General features: G+C 39.6%; 1 protein-coding gene across 8 annotated transcripts in view; it reads right to left on the bottom strand.

Annotated features, from left to right (window-relative positions):
- Positions 1-17,380, bottom strand: part of EPS8 (EGFR pathway substrate 8, signaling adaptor) — a 204,597-nt gene that overhangs the window by 88,817 nt on the left and 98,400 nt on the right. The window contains exon 3 of one of the 8 annotated variants that reach the window (XM_088837302.1): positions 2,428-2,612. The exons of 6 other annotated variants lie outside the window; for them this stretch is intronic. Coding sequence is in view for 1 of the 2 variants with exons in the window: in XM_088837296.1 (XP_088693422.1) it covers positions 13,126-13,128 (3 nt within the window). In the remaining variant the exon portion in view is untranslated. Of the gene's footprint in view, positions 1-2,427; positions 2,613-13,125; positions 13,635-17,380 lie in introns of those variants that run through there. One more of the 8 variants, XM_088837296.1, reaches the window with a different exon arrangement.

Genomic DNA, 17,380 nt, shown 5'->3' with positions numbered 1-17,380 from the left:
TGAAACGAATCACTAGTTCAGGGTCAATGCATGTTATAGGATGCTCGGGGCTGGCATGCGGGGATGACCCAGAGGGAGGATAAAGGGAGGAGGGAGGTGGGAGGGGGGTTCAGGAGGGGAACTTATATAAACCCGGGGCGAATTCATGTCAATGTATGGCAAAACCAACCAATATAATATTGTAAAATAATTTGCCTCCAATAAAAAATAAATTAATTACCAAAAAAAATGAATAAATAAAAGGCAGACTTAAAGGCAGACATGATCATAGAAATCCAGCTTGCAGTTGAAAGTAAAGAGATCAAATAAAACATTAGCCTTAACTTTGCTCTTGTTAGCAAGTTTTGGTCACATTGTTTGCAGTGATTGGTATAGTTGTAATAATTAAACACACTTGGTAATGGCACATAATATTATAATTTGGAATATTTGAGAGGTATAAACCTTGACCTAATTAATGGAGCTTTAATAAAGTCTTTGTTTGGAAACCAAAAAAAAAAAGAAAAGAAAGTGATGCAACAGAAAATAGTCAAAACAAAAAAAATGTCAATTCCAGTGATCACCTGCATTTGGCTGAATATGAAAATAACTGCTCAAAAGTAGGTATTCTTGCTAAGAAAATAACCCTTGGCACCCGCATCAAACTCACAGAAGATCCAGCACTAACAAAGCCTTCCTTGAAAATGTGTCCATCTTACAGAGATGAGGAAATTTTAGAGGGAAAGAAAAGGCATATTTAGGAAATGAGCACATTACAGGTAATGTGAAGCATAGTACAGAGTTCAAGAGAGCTAGGGTAGGGGTGAGTCTACAGAACAAAACTGCCCTCAAAGGACAAAATCAAAGAAGGCAAGACAAAGCCCTTTAGAAATGTATGGTACAGTGCGGGAGAGGCATCAAAGGATCATTTACGGTACAGTGTGGTAAGCAGAGCGCAGAAGACTAGGTGAGCACCTCCTGTTGGGAAGGGGAGGGCATTCAGTTCCTAAAAGCCTTCCTTCAGGTCTTCAGTTCATGATGTATGAACCAGGGAAACCACAAGAGAAAAGGGAGGAGTGAAGGTAAGAGTCAGCTTCGTACAGTTAGGAAAGCACCAGTCCAGAGTTACTGCAGAATAACTTGAAGAGGGAGGACGCAACAAGGAATGAAGCTGGAGATACGATAAGAATGAGCATCACAGGAGACAAAATTACATGCATATCAAATTTGGTTAGACCAAAGTTCAGTTCATTGTGCCTGTGCAATTGCCACTCACAGTACACCGGGGTTAAATTTCTTTTTTTGTACAATCTTTTCTCTTGATTAATAATTATCTTACCCTTGACCTTTAGTTCTCCTATGTACTTTTATTAATTTCATTCCTTTACTGTCTACCAGAAGTGGTGGTCTCCTTTCAATACATTTAAACACCATCTATCCTTTTCCTCTTTCTGTGGGCATCTCTCTCTGATCTCTATATATTCCTACCATGATCAGAACTGATGACTCTCTAAGCCTCCAGCAGGCTTTCATCGTGGTACCCAAATTCAATATCTTCCTCTTCGTTACCCTCATCTTTCTCCTATCTTAGATCCTTGTTTCCTGGATCCCAACTTTCCCACTTTCTTAAAGTTGGTGTTTATTTTTTTTTAATCTTGGAAAAGCACATACTTCTGGAACTTTCTGAGAAAGAGTATGATGAGAAAGGTAATTTTTGAAGCTTTATATAACTATAAATGTGTTTAGTCTACTTTCATAGATGATCAATAATTTGTCTCAGTTTCAAATTTCATACTGGAAATTATTTTTGCGCTGTAATTTTGAAGGCATTGTTCTTGTGTCTTCACTGTTTTTCCTGAGATGACAAGGGTCATTCTGTTTCTCAGTAGTCTCATCAGTGTAGGAGTGTTTTTTAAAATTCAATTATGTTAGAAACTCCATAAGCCTTTTAAATTCGAAAATCATTTTCCTTAAATTCTAGTAAATTTTGAGCTATTTCTTGCTCAGTTTCTTCACTACATTTTTAAATTTTTTCTTTTTTTTAAAAAAAAAAAAAGCTTATTATTCAGAATAGGACCTCTTGGACGGAGTCTCTGATTTTCTTGTCTATTCTCTTTTGTTTTCCATTTCCTGCTATTTTTGTTCTACTTTTTGCGTGGCTTCCTCAACTTTATCTTCAAAATACATTGTAATTTCTCATTGTCCTTCATCAATTTTTAATTTTCAGGAGTACATTTTCACACCCTACATGTTTCTCTCCTTAAAGCACCTCTTCTTATTTCCTAACTGCAGTGTATCCTTTGATATTTCTGAGAATATTAATAACAGTATGTTAAAATTTTATTTGCCCTTCATTGTCTTTGTTTCTGTCAAGTTCCTTGTTTAATCTAGGTTTGTTTTGGTCTCTGGATTTGTTCAAATGACTGGTGATCACTGGCTGTTCCTCACCTTGAAGACGGAGCACTAAAAAGCTGACTGGAAAGTCTGTGCCAATGGAGGGTCTTGTTAACAGGTGGGCTTCACTGCAGCGTAATCTGGCTGGGCTGTTCCACTTGGAGACCCCAACCATTAGTACCTATAAGTCTTCTGCACAAATGGATCAGTCTTCAAAGAAGCATCTTCTGGATTCATACCTAGAGAATACATACATGACTTCCAAAATTTGGGGGAGGAACTGCAGTACCCTGAGGGTGTCTCACTACTTATTAAGTATTTCACTTAGTCCTCTACCCTGCATCTGTGCCTTGGTATCTCCCACTCAAGAGTTCTCCGCTTTCACGTTCTCCAGGAGTAAACTTCCAGCCCTGCTGGACAGTGGGGAGGTGCCTGGGGTCCAAGTTCTCTTGAAACACACTGCCACCTGTTTTCACCCCACCCTCACTGCTGAGTCTTTCTGATGTGAACCTCAATGTCTCTCCCTAGAGGCTTGGGTTTCAGTTTCTCAGGATGTATAGGCTAGTTACAATCATTTCTGGATTTTCCAGGGTCCCTTGGTCTTACCAAGTTTCTGCACTTTTAAAATCCCTTCACTGTCATCTTTTTTGGAAGGAGTGGAAAAAATGTATGTGTTTAATCTGTTTCGGGGAAATAGATGGGGAAACAGTGGAAACAGTGTCAGACTTTATATTTTGGGGCTCCAAAATCACTGCAGATGGTGATTGCAGCCATGAAATTAAAAGACACTTACTCCTTGGAAGGAAAGTTATGACCAACCTAGATAGCATATTAAAAAGCAAAGACATTACTTTGCCAACAAAGGTCCATCTAGTCAAGGCTATGGTTTTTCCAGTGGTCATGTATGGATGTGAGAGTTGCACTGTGAAGAAAGCTGAGCACCGAAGAATTGATGCTTTTGAACTGTGGTGTTGGAGAAGACTCTTGAGAGTCCCTTGGACTGCAAGGAGATCCAACCAGTTCATCCTAAAGGAGATCCGTCCTGGGTGTTCATTGGAAGGACTGATACTGAAGCTGAAACTCCAATACTTTGGCCACCTGATGAGAAGAACTGACTCATTGGAAAAGACCCTGATGCTGGGAGGAATTGGGGGCAGGAGAAGAAGGGGACGACAGAGTATGAGATGGCTGGATGGCATCACCGACTCGATGGACATAAGTTTGGGTGAACTCCAGGAGTTGGTGATGGACAGGGAGGCCTGGCGTGCTACGATTCATGGGGTCGCAAAGAGTTGGACACAACTGAGAGACTGAACTGAACTGAATCTGCTTCTTTCTCTAACGTATTTTTTTAAATAAAAAATGTCATCTTTATTACTATTAAGTTGTACCTAAGAACACAGCTTGTATATAAAATTGGATAGCTCATGGGAATTTGCTATATAATGTGGCAAGTTCAAATCAGGTGCTCTGTGACAATCTCAAGGGGTGAGATGGGTTAAGAGGCAGGAGGGAGGTTCAAGAGGGAGGGGAGATAAGTATACCTATGGCTGATTCATGTTGATGTATGGCAGAAACCAAAACAATATTGTAAAGCAATTATCCTTCAATTAAAAAGAAATTAAAAAAAAAAAATTTAAAGGAACATGGCTTGACTTGTGGTTTCTTATCATATCCTAAAATGTGTTTTTTCCCTTTTTAAAATTTTTTATCATTTTTTTCTACTCTTTTTTTCAAATTCTTTTCTTATTTAGGATATTACATATCTAATATATTTTCATGGCATAAAAATGGACAGATATCTGTTAATGAAAAACTTAGGAGAAAAATTCAAGTCACCTCTAATATGAACTTGAGAAGTTAAGGTGGCTACGAAATATGAGTACAAGTTTATACTAAAAATAAAAGTACCATAAAAGTCAAGAGTAAAAGCATACACACACAAGATGAAGGTAATTCACTTTACAAAAAGTCAGCTGATATTTTGATAGTATACAATTAACTGCCTGTTATTTTTGTAACAACAAATGTTATTTTCAATTTCCAGGAAAGAAACATTATAATATGTAAAAGTGAGGCAATATCTCTAGCTAAATCAGGCATTATTGTTAACGAAAAATGCTGTAACTATTTTTCCAGAAATTAAATCATAGCACAACAGTGTTAGGTTCCTAAATGAAACCTGAACATTATCCTTAGGTAAATAACCACTAATTTATTCACTTTAATCAAACAGATTTTTTAATAGTTTTTCCAAAGAGATGCCTTTTAAAATAAAAGTATCTGGGAACAAATTCTTTGTGAGCTCCCCTCAATCAGAAGTCAAGAGATATCTGTGCATTCATTTTAAAATTCAAGTTGCCTATAAAAAATAGAGTGAAGCTTTTTTTTCTTCAGAGATTAGATATTTTTATAGTCATAAAAATTAAAGAAAGAAAAATTTAAGTCCCATGGGAAAATTTTTTAAATCAGTGCTATGAAATTTCATACTTAAAAGACAGTAAATATAAGCTTTGACTGTGGACAGTACTACTTTTAAAAAACGTCTGCCAAGTTATAACAAAATGGACATTTTCAAAAACAGACATATCTCAGTTTACTATTATAAAAAAACAATGCTCATTTATTAAGCATTTTAGGGTGTCAGCCACTGTGCCAGGCACTATTTGTACATTATCTTACTAAATTCTTACCACCTTATAAGAGTTGTAAGAGTTTTATTATCCCTATTTTAATAGGAAATCTGGGACCTACAAAAGTTACAAGTAAAGGTAACTCGGCTATAATAGCTATGTACCACAGCTAGGAACTGACCGCCAGTCATGCTTTTAACCACTGTTGTACACTTTCGTTTAACTAATGACAAATCTGGTATTTTGAAGCTGGCTGGGGCTATGTCAACACTCCTGAATTAAAAGTCAAAATGACCTTTGTAAATGACTACTCAAACAAGAGTCATCCAGCGTTTTTCGGCACATCGGCACGAGCCAGTAACAGCACTCATTCGTGCATTTGCTCCTTCACATGGATTTACTGATAACCATCCCATAGTTACTGGTGCTCACGATAAACACTGCTCAATAAAACTTCCAGCATTGATGGAAAAGAACAATGTCATCACCGTTCAGTGTAGTAACTGGGCACAACTATTAAACACCTGAAGTGTAGCTAGTACTACTGAGGATCTGAAATTTGAATTTTACTAAATTTAATTTAGTGGTGCTTCTTCATGGTGCTTATAATCTAGTGGGGAAGCCATAATGAAATAAGTAAAATAACAAATATAATAATATATCATTTGTTAATTGCTTAGAAGAAAAAGAACAGAAAAGGTGGAGGACAGAGGAGGCTGGTGTGCAACAGTCCATGGGGCAACCGAACAACAATAACTTATAAATCTATAAAGTCAGATCGAGTCAAACCTAGGTACACAATTCTGAAAAGGATGGGACTGAGAGATTCATTCTGAAAATGTTATTTCAGGATTTCATCACTTAAAACCTAGGATATAAAACAAAGAATTTATGCATGTTTTTGAAAGTGCTTTCAGTGTTTCAAAAGTGATGAACAGAAACAATGCCCTGTTGGCAAATACATGCAAAAATAACTCTGAATGAGAATGTTGTTTTCTTTTTTTTTTTTTTATTTTACAATATTATATTGGTTGGTTTCTTTAACCCTATTCCAGGTAACAATCTGAATTTAAATAAAATAAAAGATAATAGGAAAGAAGAATTGAAAAAACTAAAGTAGGAAATTAAAAGACACTTGCTCCTTGGAAGGAAAGCTATGACAAACCCAGACAGCGTATTAAAAAGCAGAGACATCACCCTGCCAACAAAGGTCTGTAGAGTCAAAGCTATGGTTTTCCCAGTAGTTGTGTACAGATGTGAGAGTTGGACCATAAAGAAGGTTTAGCACCAAAGAATTGATGCTTCTGAATTGTGGTGCTGGAGAAAATTCTTGAGAGTCCCTTGGACAGCAGGAGATCAAACCTGTAAATCCTAAAGGAAATCAACCCTAAATACTCATTGGAAGGACTGATGCTAAAGTGGAAGCTCCAATACTTCGGCCACCTGAAGCGAAGAGTTGACTCATTAGGAAAAAAAACCCTGATGCTGGGAAAGATTGAAGGCAAAAGGAGAAGAGGGTGGCAGAGGATAAGATGAATGGCATCACTTGCTCAACGGAACATGAATTTGAGCAAACTCCAGGACACATGGGCTTCCCTGGTGGCTCAGCTGGTAAAGAATCCACCTGCAATGTGGAAGACCTAGGTTCAATCCCTGGGTTGGGAAGATCCCCTGGAGAAGGGAAAGGCTACCCACTCCAGTATTCTGGCCTGGAGAATTCCATGGACTGTATAGTCCACGGGGTCACAAAGAGTCGGACACAACAGAGCAACTTTCACTTTCCGGGACATAGTGAAGGACGTGGAAGCCTGGCATGCCACAGTTAATGGAGTCACAGAGTTGGACACGAATTAGAAACTTAACAACAACAACAAAGCCAGTAAAATCTACAAAATGGTAACTGAAAGTACTTCAAATTTAAGAACCCAGGAAATGAGAGAGAAACAAATGAACTATTATTACTACTTGGGCAGAAATGGAAGTTTTTATAGCAACATGTCCACTATTGGGTCACAGTCAATTTATAAATCAAAAAACAAAAATATTTTCCAGGTATTAAATTCTGGATTTGAGCACTTGGAATGGAAACAGAGCAAACACAACTCTCCAGTGAATTAATAAGTGAAAAAAGGTGCTTGGGTCAGCCAGGGAAGGGAGAATCACTTCAAGTTGTCATGTTCCTGGATCCCATTGTGTGGATTGTTGTTTGTGAGGTGAAGATAGATCTGTTTGGGGAAGCAGGCTATTTGAGGTCTAAAGGAAGTAGAAATTTGAAGAGGGAATTATCACAAGGCTGGTAATGCCACATTTGCATTTCTTTCTTTCCATTCCCATAGTTCCCAACTCCGAGCAACTGGGAAAATGGCCCACAGGCTGAGGGAGTTAGAAAAAATGGGGAGGAGCATGACTGGTTGTCATTAAAAGGCAGCGCTCATAACAAGCACAAGTTTATTTTAATATTTCTAAATAGCCCCCAAGTTGATTCCAGCTCTTTAGTAAATAAACTTGATACTGTTTAGCTAGCATAATTGCTGTCCCCCTGTTTAAGCCAAATGATTTTACAGGTCAATGCACTAAGAGAACTAAACTGCTACTGTGACTGCTAATAGTAGTGATGGGACAAAGAGGAAGAAAAGTGGCAGCAGCAGCAGCTACCAGTCTGAGAGCACTATGTGCCAGTCACAACTCTGAGTGCGTTACATCTCTTCACTTTCTTTAAACTGTCACTTCAGACTTACACGGGAGGGACCATTACTATGCTCACAGTACTCACGAGTTAGGCTAAGTACAGAGTTAAATAACATGCCAATGTCTCTAAGGAGTTATCTAAATAGGAATCTTAAAAAAAGCAGGAAGTAGGAACCTAAAAAAAAATTTATACAAATCAACTTATTTATAAAACAGAAACAGACTCACAGACCTAGAAAAACTTATGGTTACCAAAGGGGAAAGGGTAGCAAGGGATAAACTGGGAATTTGGGATTAACAGGTACATACTGCTATACACAAAATACATAGCCAACAAGGACCTACTGTATAGCACAGGGAACATTATTCGGTATCTTGTAATAACCTACAATAGAAAACGATCTGAAAAAGAAGAACTATATATATTATATATACAATATATACAAATGTATAACTGAAACACTTTGCTGTACATCTGAAACACTATAAATCAACTACGCCTCAATTTTTTAAAATTTAAAAGTTAGTAAGTAGTAGATACAGAATAAATTCAGCCACTCTGCCACAGAGAGGAAAATAATGGTCAGAGGGTTGTTTTTCACCTGAATTCACATAGCATCTAAATAGAATTAAAGTGATTTTTTTTCTTTTGCTATAAATTTATTACAAATGAGGTGTGTACATTTGTATAGAAAAGAACAGTCAAGTTTACTTATAAAGAAGAAAGAAAAGGTCTGGATTCTGGATATTTACGAAGTAGAGGCAGGAGATAGTTAGGACTATTAGAAATCGTATCAAGATAAAGGCAAAGACAGTACCAGGATAAAAACAATGGACCCTAGAACTTCAACAGGATCACAAAATTCTAAAAGGGCATGACATCACCTTGATTTCTGTTTAGCAAAGTCTATGCCTATTACGGGCTTCCCTAGTCTCTCAGATGGTAAAGCATCCACCTGCAATGCAGGAGAGCTGGGTTCAATCCCTGAGTCGAGAAGATCCCCTAGAGAAGGAAATGGCAACATACTCCAGGATCCTTGCCTGGAAAATTCCATGGACAGAAGAGCTTGGCAGGCTACAGTCCACGGGGTTGCAAAGAGTTGGACACGACTGAGAGACTCACACACACACACACACACACACACACATCTGTTACACAGTCTTTCTCTATGAGAACATATTCGCACCTGCATAACTGCAATCAATAAAACCAGAATTGACCTTTACATCCAACTTTGAGGCAATGTATGTTTTTATAAACATGGGGATGTAAGAACTATTATGAAAGATAGATACCAAAAAAGTGCCCCCCAAGAAGCTTAAGAAACTGTAGAGATATTCCATTTTCCCTCTATGAAACATAATGATACACAGTGGGCACTTTTCCTCCAACTTCTGTGGAGGAAGTTTCTTCATCTCTCAGGAACTTCCACAAATCAGCTTAAAAACATGCGCTGCTTTTTCTAACAATTCTATTTACTTTTACTGAAGTCAATGGGAAAAGAACTAACAGTTTTCCAGCTGCTAAGTGTCAGTATAGCTTAAACTCAGCAACCTCTTCTAAGAGTTACAAAATATTACACTCCAAGGGAGAAAGGTGACTGTTTCTGATAACATACATTTTTTTTATATTTGGTGTTATCTCTTAAGTAATTCTTAAACTCCATATATCTGTGTCATGTAAGCACTAAAAAGGGCTTCCCTGGTGGCTCAGCACTAAAGAATCTTCCTGCAATGCAGGAGACACAGGCTCAATCCCTGGGTGGGGAAGATCCCCTGGAGAAGAAAATGGCAAACCACTCCATTATTCTTGTGTGAAAAATCCCATGGACAGAGGAACCCAGTGGGCTACAGTCCATGGGGTTGCGAAGAGTCGGACACGACTGAGCATGCATGCAGTGCGCTGAACTGAGATTAGAAAGAACCCAGAACACCAAAGTCCATACTATGTCTCGCCTTGCTAATACTATTCCTAACTCTGTGCCCTTGGACATGTCATTTAAACTTATAGTTTCTTAATTAGTTCCCAGGTGGCTCACTGGTAAAGGATCTGTCTGCCAATGCAGGAGACACAGATATGGGTTCGATCCCTAGGTCAGGAAGATTCCCCTAGAGGAGGAAAGGGCAACCCGCTCCAGTATTCTTGCCTAGGAAATTCCATGCACAGAGGAACCTGGTGGGCTACTGTAACATGGGGTCACAAAAAGTCAGACACGACTGAGTGTACACACACACACACACACACACACACACAAGCTAGAAGCTAGGGTATCTCCAAGAGCTCTTTGCAACTCTAAGGTCTAGTGCATTAGCTTGATGACATCAGTGACAAAAGCTAGCACATTAGCTCAGTGACCTGCTTCTTGTCATACAAAGTTATCTACACAGACCATCTGACAAAACAGAGTAGAGAAGGGCATTCTGTTTTCTCATTGGTGGAGGGTGTGGCCCTTACATAAGTAACTTGGAGGACTGGCTGAACTCTACCCTCATAAACCCCAGGCCTGACTATGAAGAAAGCATGTGACACGAGGAATGTTGTCCTTTTTATTTCTTTATAATTTAGCTGCAAAGACACCCTGGGGAAAGCACGTAGCAGCACATAGTAGCATATGAACTAGTTAGCCGAAAAGAATACAATGCATTTCCCTGCTTTCTTAGGAATTGAACTGTTTCATTCCAGGATGCTGAAATGGAATTTTTATAAACAAGTCTTTGCATTTGGTAAGATATGAGACTCAGCGTTTATACAAAGTGAAAGGGGCTTCCCTGATAGCTCAGCTGGTAAAGAATCCACCTGCAATGTGGGAGACCTGGGTTCGACCCCTGGGTTGGGAAGATCCCCTGAAGAAGGGAAAGACTAGCACACAGCAGCACATAGTAGCATATGAACTAGTTAGCCGGGAAGAATATAATGCATTTCCTGGCTCTCTTATGAATGGAACTGTTTCATTCCAGGATGCTGAAATGGAAAATGTTTTAAACGAGTCTTTGCATTCAATGAGATATGAGACTCAGCATTTATACAAGAGCGATGCTTAACCTCAACTGCCACTGTTGACACCTCCAGGAGGGTTGATTTGTCAAGAGCCATGCATGCTTCCCTGCCATGAAGGAAATAGGATGAAACTTGAGTGGCAAGCTCCGGTAACGACTGTATGTGCCAAGGCAGAAAATCAAAGACACTGCTGATCAAGGCTCAAGGGCTTAAAACAGAAAAAAAAAAAAAGGAAAATGATCAACTATTCATCAAATAAGTAGACAAATGATCCACAGTATGGATCACCTCTGCCCACATATGACCCCTAAACATATTTCATGGTCCTTGCAAACCTTACAGAGGCTCAAATGATGATAATATCCTTTTAGAAAATAAAGATGGCCCAATTGCTGTTCTCCAAGAAGATGGGTGAGCAAGCCTGCCCAGGGGCAATTTCCTAACATCCAAAACCCATTTTCCTATTCCTAAAAATTAACAATAATAATTCTTCTGCCAAGAAGGAAAATGCTTTGAGGGTACTTTTTTTCCCCCAGAGCCACTGGAAACAATACAAACTTCCTGAATATGCATGAGTACTAAGTCGCTTCAGTTCAGTTCAGTCACTCAGTCGTGTCCAACTCTTTGCGACCCCATGAATCGCAGCACCCAGGCCTCCCTGTCCATCACCAACTCCCGGAGTTAACCCAAACTCATGTGCATTGAGTTGGTGATGCCATCCAGCCATCTCATCCTCTGTCGTCCCCTTCTCCTCCTGCCCCCAATCCCTCCCAGCATCAGGGTCTTTTCCAGTGAGTCAACTCTTCGCGTGAGGTGGCCAAAGTATTGGAGTTTCAGCCTTAGCATCAGTCCTTCCAATGAACACCCAGGACTGGTCTCCTTTAGGATGGACTGGTTGGATCTTCTTGCAGTATAAGGGACTCTCAAGAGTCTTCTCCAACACCACAGTTCAAAAGCATCATTTCTTCAGCGCTCAGCTTTCTTTTTAGTCCAACTCTCATATCCATACGTGACCATGGAAAAACCATAGCCTTGACTAGATGGACCTTTGTTGGCAAAGTAATATCTCTGCTTTTTAATATGCTATCTAGGTCTCTTCAGCCGTGTCCAACTCTAAGACTTCATGGACTGTAGCCTGTCAGGCTCCTGTCTGTGGGATTCCCCAAGCAAGAATACTGGAGTGGGTTGCCATGCCACCCTCCAGGGGATTTTCCCGACCCAGGGATTGAACCCCCATCTGCTACATCTCCTGAATTGGTAGGCAGGTTTTTTTTGTTTTGTTTTGTTTTGTTTTTTACCACTAGCACCACCTGGGAAGCCCACTGAGTATAGTCCAATGCTTTCATTGTGGTATTGTGAAAGAAAGTGAAAGTCGCTCAATCGAGTCCAACTCTTTGCAACCCCATGGACTATACAGTCCATGGAATTCTCCAGGCCAGAATACTGGAGTGGGTAGCCTATCCCTTCTCCAGGGGATCTTCCTGACCCAGGAATAGAACCGGGGTCTCCTGCATTTCAGGCAGATTCTTTATCAACTGAGCTATCAGGGAAGCCCGTGGTATTGTGAGAGAACTAACAACAACAACAAAAAAAAAAATTATGAAGATAGGCAGCCCTGAATTAATTAATTTTATCTGCATACCCCTATTTTATTTATTATTTTTATTGGGGTGTAGCTGATTAACAATCTTGTGATAGTTTCAGGTTTATGGCATAGTAACTCAGCCACACACATACATGTATCCATTATCGCCCAAACTGCCCTCCCATGTGGGCTGCTGCTGCTAAGTCACTTCAGTCATGTCCGACTCTGTGTCACCACATAGATGGCAGCCCACCAGGCTCCCCGGTCCCTGGGATTCTCCAGGCAAGAACACTGGAGTGGGTTGCCATTTCCTTCTCCAATGCATGAAAGTGAAAAGTGAAAGTGAAGTCACTCAGTTGTGCCTGACTCTTGGCAACCCCATGGACTGCAGCCCACCAGGCTCCTCCATCCATGGGATTTTCCAGGCAAGAGTACTGGAGTGGGGTGCCATTGCCTTCTCTGCCCATGTAGGCTAGGGAGCCCTGAATTTAAATCCTGACTCTACCGTCTCTCTGTGACCTTGGACAAGTCATTATCCTCTCTAAGCCTTTGTTTACTTATCTATCAAATGAAGATAAGACTGTCATAAGGATTATAAAAAGCCACAGGTCCCTTAAGATCTATATCTGTATCTATGTCTATCATCTTTATTTTCCTGAAGAAGTTATTTAGGAGAGAAATAGAGATGGAGACCCTTTCTTTAAATGCTGTTTCTAACAAATGAAATTCACGGAAGCAAAATCCAGTTTCAGTCAATCAATAGGACAGAAGAGAAATATATGATACAAAAATAAAGGCTGTTGCCCATTAAACTTGCACATGCACAAAAAGAAAACTCCTTAGCTCACCATTCAAGACCAGGAAGAGTTTGCCAGCAGTCATCTCTCCAGGCTTCCACATTCTCACAGGCTCTGCCACCTATAAAGCTTCACTAGAACCACAGGCTCTCCTGGGTACTTCTTGTACTGGTTAACCTACAGGCTTCTGCTCCTACCCTGAAAGCCCCACCTACTACTTTATACCAACCATCCAGCAATTGCTCAATTCCTACTTCTTTCTTTCTTAAGGTTTTCCTAACTAACTCAACACTAGCAACAGCTAGTCATCTGGCAATTACTTATTATGTTTAACATTTTTTAGTGTAACCAGGAAGAACCTCTCTGATTTATTTCTTGGGAAATCTGACATTGCTCTGGGGTGAGGCAAACTCGTACAGTCTTTAGCAAAATAATTTCAGTAACTAAGCAGATGCTATAGAAAGCTTATATATGCATGCTAAAAAAATAACACACAGAATTTTAGTGACCAAAGTGAATACTATCAGCAATAGAAATGTCCTCTGGGATTGACACAGATGACAACGTGACACAAATGACTCCCATCTAAAGAAAATTTGATACAAAATAGAAACAAATTTAGAAAGTACAGAACTGGACTAAAATTTTTTTAAAAGAATTTATTTAGCAGAATTTCTACAGTCACAGTTAGATCAGACCCTCAGTGTTGACTGAGTGGAAACCAATGAAAGCACTGCTGCTGGTACGGGCATATATAAATGATGATTTAACATCTGATCTGAAAAGCAGAAGTTCGGGTAAAAGTGCGCCTATTTATATCAAGGAGGTTCAGAACTGACTCAGAGGAAAAAGTATTATCCTCTGACTAACCAAGACCACTTCCTGAAACACCCAATGTTTTTCTTGGAAGCAAGGATATACAAGTGCCATTTCTCTCAAACACTGATTAAACAAAATTGAAGTCTAACATAAAACAGACAGAAGACATATATTTTCCAAAGCCAGCCAGGTTTCAAAGTGGAAACCATTCCATAAACATTTATTATCTGGTCATGAAAGGGAGGACTTTAAATACGGTCAAAAATGGATAATTCAAGGTATATTATAATGAATAAACCACTAACTACCTACACATATCCCTCTTTACACCAAAATCTCTTAATGGTGAAGAAACATTATGATTTTTATCCACAAAATTAACTAATGTCTTTTGCTTAAAACAACCTAATTTTTTTCTTTTTTCTGAATCACCTGTGTGTCCAATATTTAATGTGCTCAATCACTTCAGTCATGTCCAACTCTTTGTGACCCTCTGGACTGTAGCCTGTCTGGCTCCTCTGTCCATGGGATTCTCCAGGCAAGAATACTGGAGTGGGTAGCCATTCCCTTCTCCAGGGGATCTTCCCAACCCAGGGATCAAACCCATGCCTCCTGCATCTAATACATTGAAGGCAAATTCTTTATCCACTGAGTCACCAGGAAAGCCCAATTTTTAATAATAATTTACAAAAACAATAGGTAATACATAAGTGCTTGTATGTGCCAAGTCTTGTTATAATTCTTGGCACACATTAATTTACTTGACAACCACAACTCCTCCAAGAAGAGTTTCTGTCTCTGTTCTACAGAGGAGGAGACTGAGGCACAAAACAATAAAGTACCTTGGCCAGTACCATACAGTGAGTATATGATTAAGCCCTTAACCCAGGCAGACCTATGGAAGAGCCCAAATTCCCAGTATCTGTGCTCAGTCTCTGTGTGTGATACCCTTGCCCATTATAAAGGTTGCTAAAACTTAAAAACACTTAAACACACACACATACAATGACACATATATACATCTGTATTAAGCAGGCTTTCCAGGGGATGCAACGGTAAAGAATCTGTCTGCCAATGCAGAAGACACAGGTTCAATCCGTGGTTTGGAAAGATCCCCTGGAGGAGGAAATGGCAACCCACTTCAGTATTTTTGCCTGGGAAATCCCATGGACAGAGGAGCCTGGAAGGCTACAGTCCATGGGGTCACAAAGAGTCAGACACGTCTGAGCAACTGAGCACACAGGACATCTGTATAAACATTCCATATTTGTGTAATCCAAGCTGAAACCTACGCATGCCCATCTATGTGACCATCATATCAACAGCATTTGGGTACCACTAATACCAAGTCCTTTAATCTAGAAGAACAATTACTCAGATAAACTTTGAAACATTCCACTGGTCCAGATACCCTGATGTCAGTCTCACTTGTTTTTTTTAGTCCTACCATGTTGGAAACATCTCACGGGACTGCAAAAACACCACAATGATACTGCCCTGGACAAGGCCCTTGGGGGAGAAAAATACACATAACATTTCCTTCTTCAAAATAACAAGCAATTAAACTGAGTTTTGCTGTTTGCTTCCTCTTGAGTAATCTAGACTGGAAAGCCTTCAAATATCTGACTCTTGAAGTATTTTGCTTCCAGAAAAAGATCATCCTTTAATATGCCACGTTGGCTAGTAAGTGTTCGTTCCTATCTATAACTGATTCATAGAAATCAGGTTAAATATTAAATGACTCCCTATTTGTAGTTCAAAATACTTGAAAAATAAATTCCTAGTTAGCTAAGGAGGCAGAAAATGCACTTTGGAACAAGTCACACCACCCTGACCTTCAAATAATTAGGGGGAAATTTAGAAGGAGGTGATTTAACCCAGAAGGGTGAGGCCCTTAAAGCAGCAGCCTCAGGAAGTATATTGCCAGTGTGAATACCCCTGTGGAGGTGCTGAAGATTCAGGGGTGCTCCTAGAAGCCTGCCTGCCTAGTGTGATTTGAGGGTTAACATAGAGTCCTCTTGTTACCTTAAATGATACCATTTACCCAAGGGACAGAGTGAATGAAATTCTTGTCACTGCAGATTTATTCTTTTAAATTAAGCATTTTTATCCCTAGGAACCATGATTAAAATACAAATATCTCTGGAAGTAATAATGTATTACGTTATCAACACTTAAGTATAACTTATCAGATACTTCTAAGATAGGAGGAAACCAGGGTAATATGAGAACATTACTGATGAGGTCAATATGCCCCAAAATGTAAGAAATCTGCACAGAAATGGAGCAGTAGCAAACAACTGAAGGAAAATTTGCCCACTTCACACATGGAACTCTGCTCAATGTTATGTGGCAGCCTGGATGGAAGGAAAGTTTGGGGGAGAATGAGTGCACGAATATGTATGGCTGAGTCCCTTCACTGGTCATCTGAAACTATTACAACATTGTTAATTGGCTATGTTTCAATACAAAATTTTTTTTAAAAATTTAAGAAGCTAAAAAAAAATTGCCTGTTTGATACTTTTGCTTATGGTAAGATATATTTAGCTATTAATAACTGCTAAAATTATGAAAAAAATTCCAGCTTACAGATGGAATGATTACTTATTAGAGGCATACATCCCATACAGTGAGCAAAATCATGCAAGAAATTCTCTCAGTGTTTCTATTTCCATATACCAGGAGTTAGGGCTTCCCTGCTAGCTCAGCTGGTAAAGAATCTGCCTGCAGTGCAGGAGACTCCAGCCTGATTCCTGGGTCAGAAAGATCTCCTACAGAAGGGATAGGTTACCCACTCTAGTATTCATGGGCTTCCCTGGTGACTCAGCTGATAATGAATCCGTCTGCAATGTGGGAGACCTGGGTTTGATCCCTGGGTTGGGAAGATGCCCTGGAGAAGGGAAAGGCTACCCACTCTTGTATTCTGGCCTGGAGAATTCCACAGACTGTATAGTCCACGGGGTCACAAAGAGTCGGACGTGACTAAGTGACTAAGCATAGTATTCGGGGTTGGGCTTCACATCAGGGCATAAAAGAGACACCGGGGTTTCTCTCTTCAGGAGCACACAGTTGACTGAGACATATGCAAAGAGATAATAACAATGCAACTTAGTAAATGCTACTGTCTTGGTATAGACGATGTTCTATGAAACTATCAACCTAGGATAGCTGTCAGAAGTTTTCATCTGGGAAGAGACAGCAGAACCAGACGTGAAAGGCAAAGGGAGTGTGTCTATCAGCACGAGTACGGGTAGGAGACGACCTTCGTGGCATACGCAAAGCATGGTACATGGAAAAAGGCAAGTTTTAGGGAACAGTGAGATAATTCAATGTAACTGTGATACAGGGTATGTAAAAGATGATGTAGCAAAGAAAAGTGTGACAGCAGATTGTGAGGGGCCTTGTAGACCATGTAAAGAAATTCAGACTCAGTTTTTATGGAAACAGTAAACCAGTGAAGGGAGTAACAGCCATATTACTAATTTTA

The sequence above is a fragment of the Moschus berezovskii genome, chromosome 6, assembly GCF_049115385.1.
Source record: "Moschus berezovskii isolate FMDL1 chromosome 6, NW_MosBer_1.0, whole genome shotgun sequence".
Taxonomy (NCBI): domain Eukaryota; kingdom Metazoa; phylum Chordata; class Mammalia; order Artiodactyla; family Moschidae; genus Moschus; species Moschus berezovskii.
Note: the sequence above shows the minus strand (reverse complement) of the source record. Positions and strands in the feature narration are given on the sequence as shown.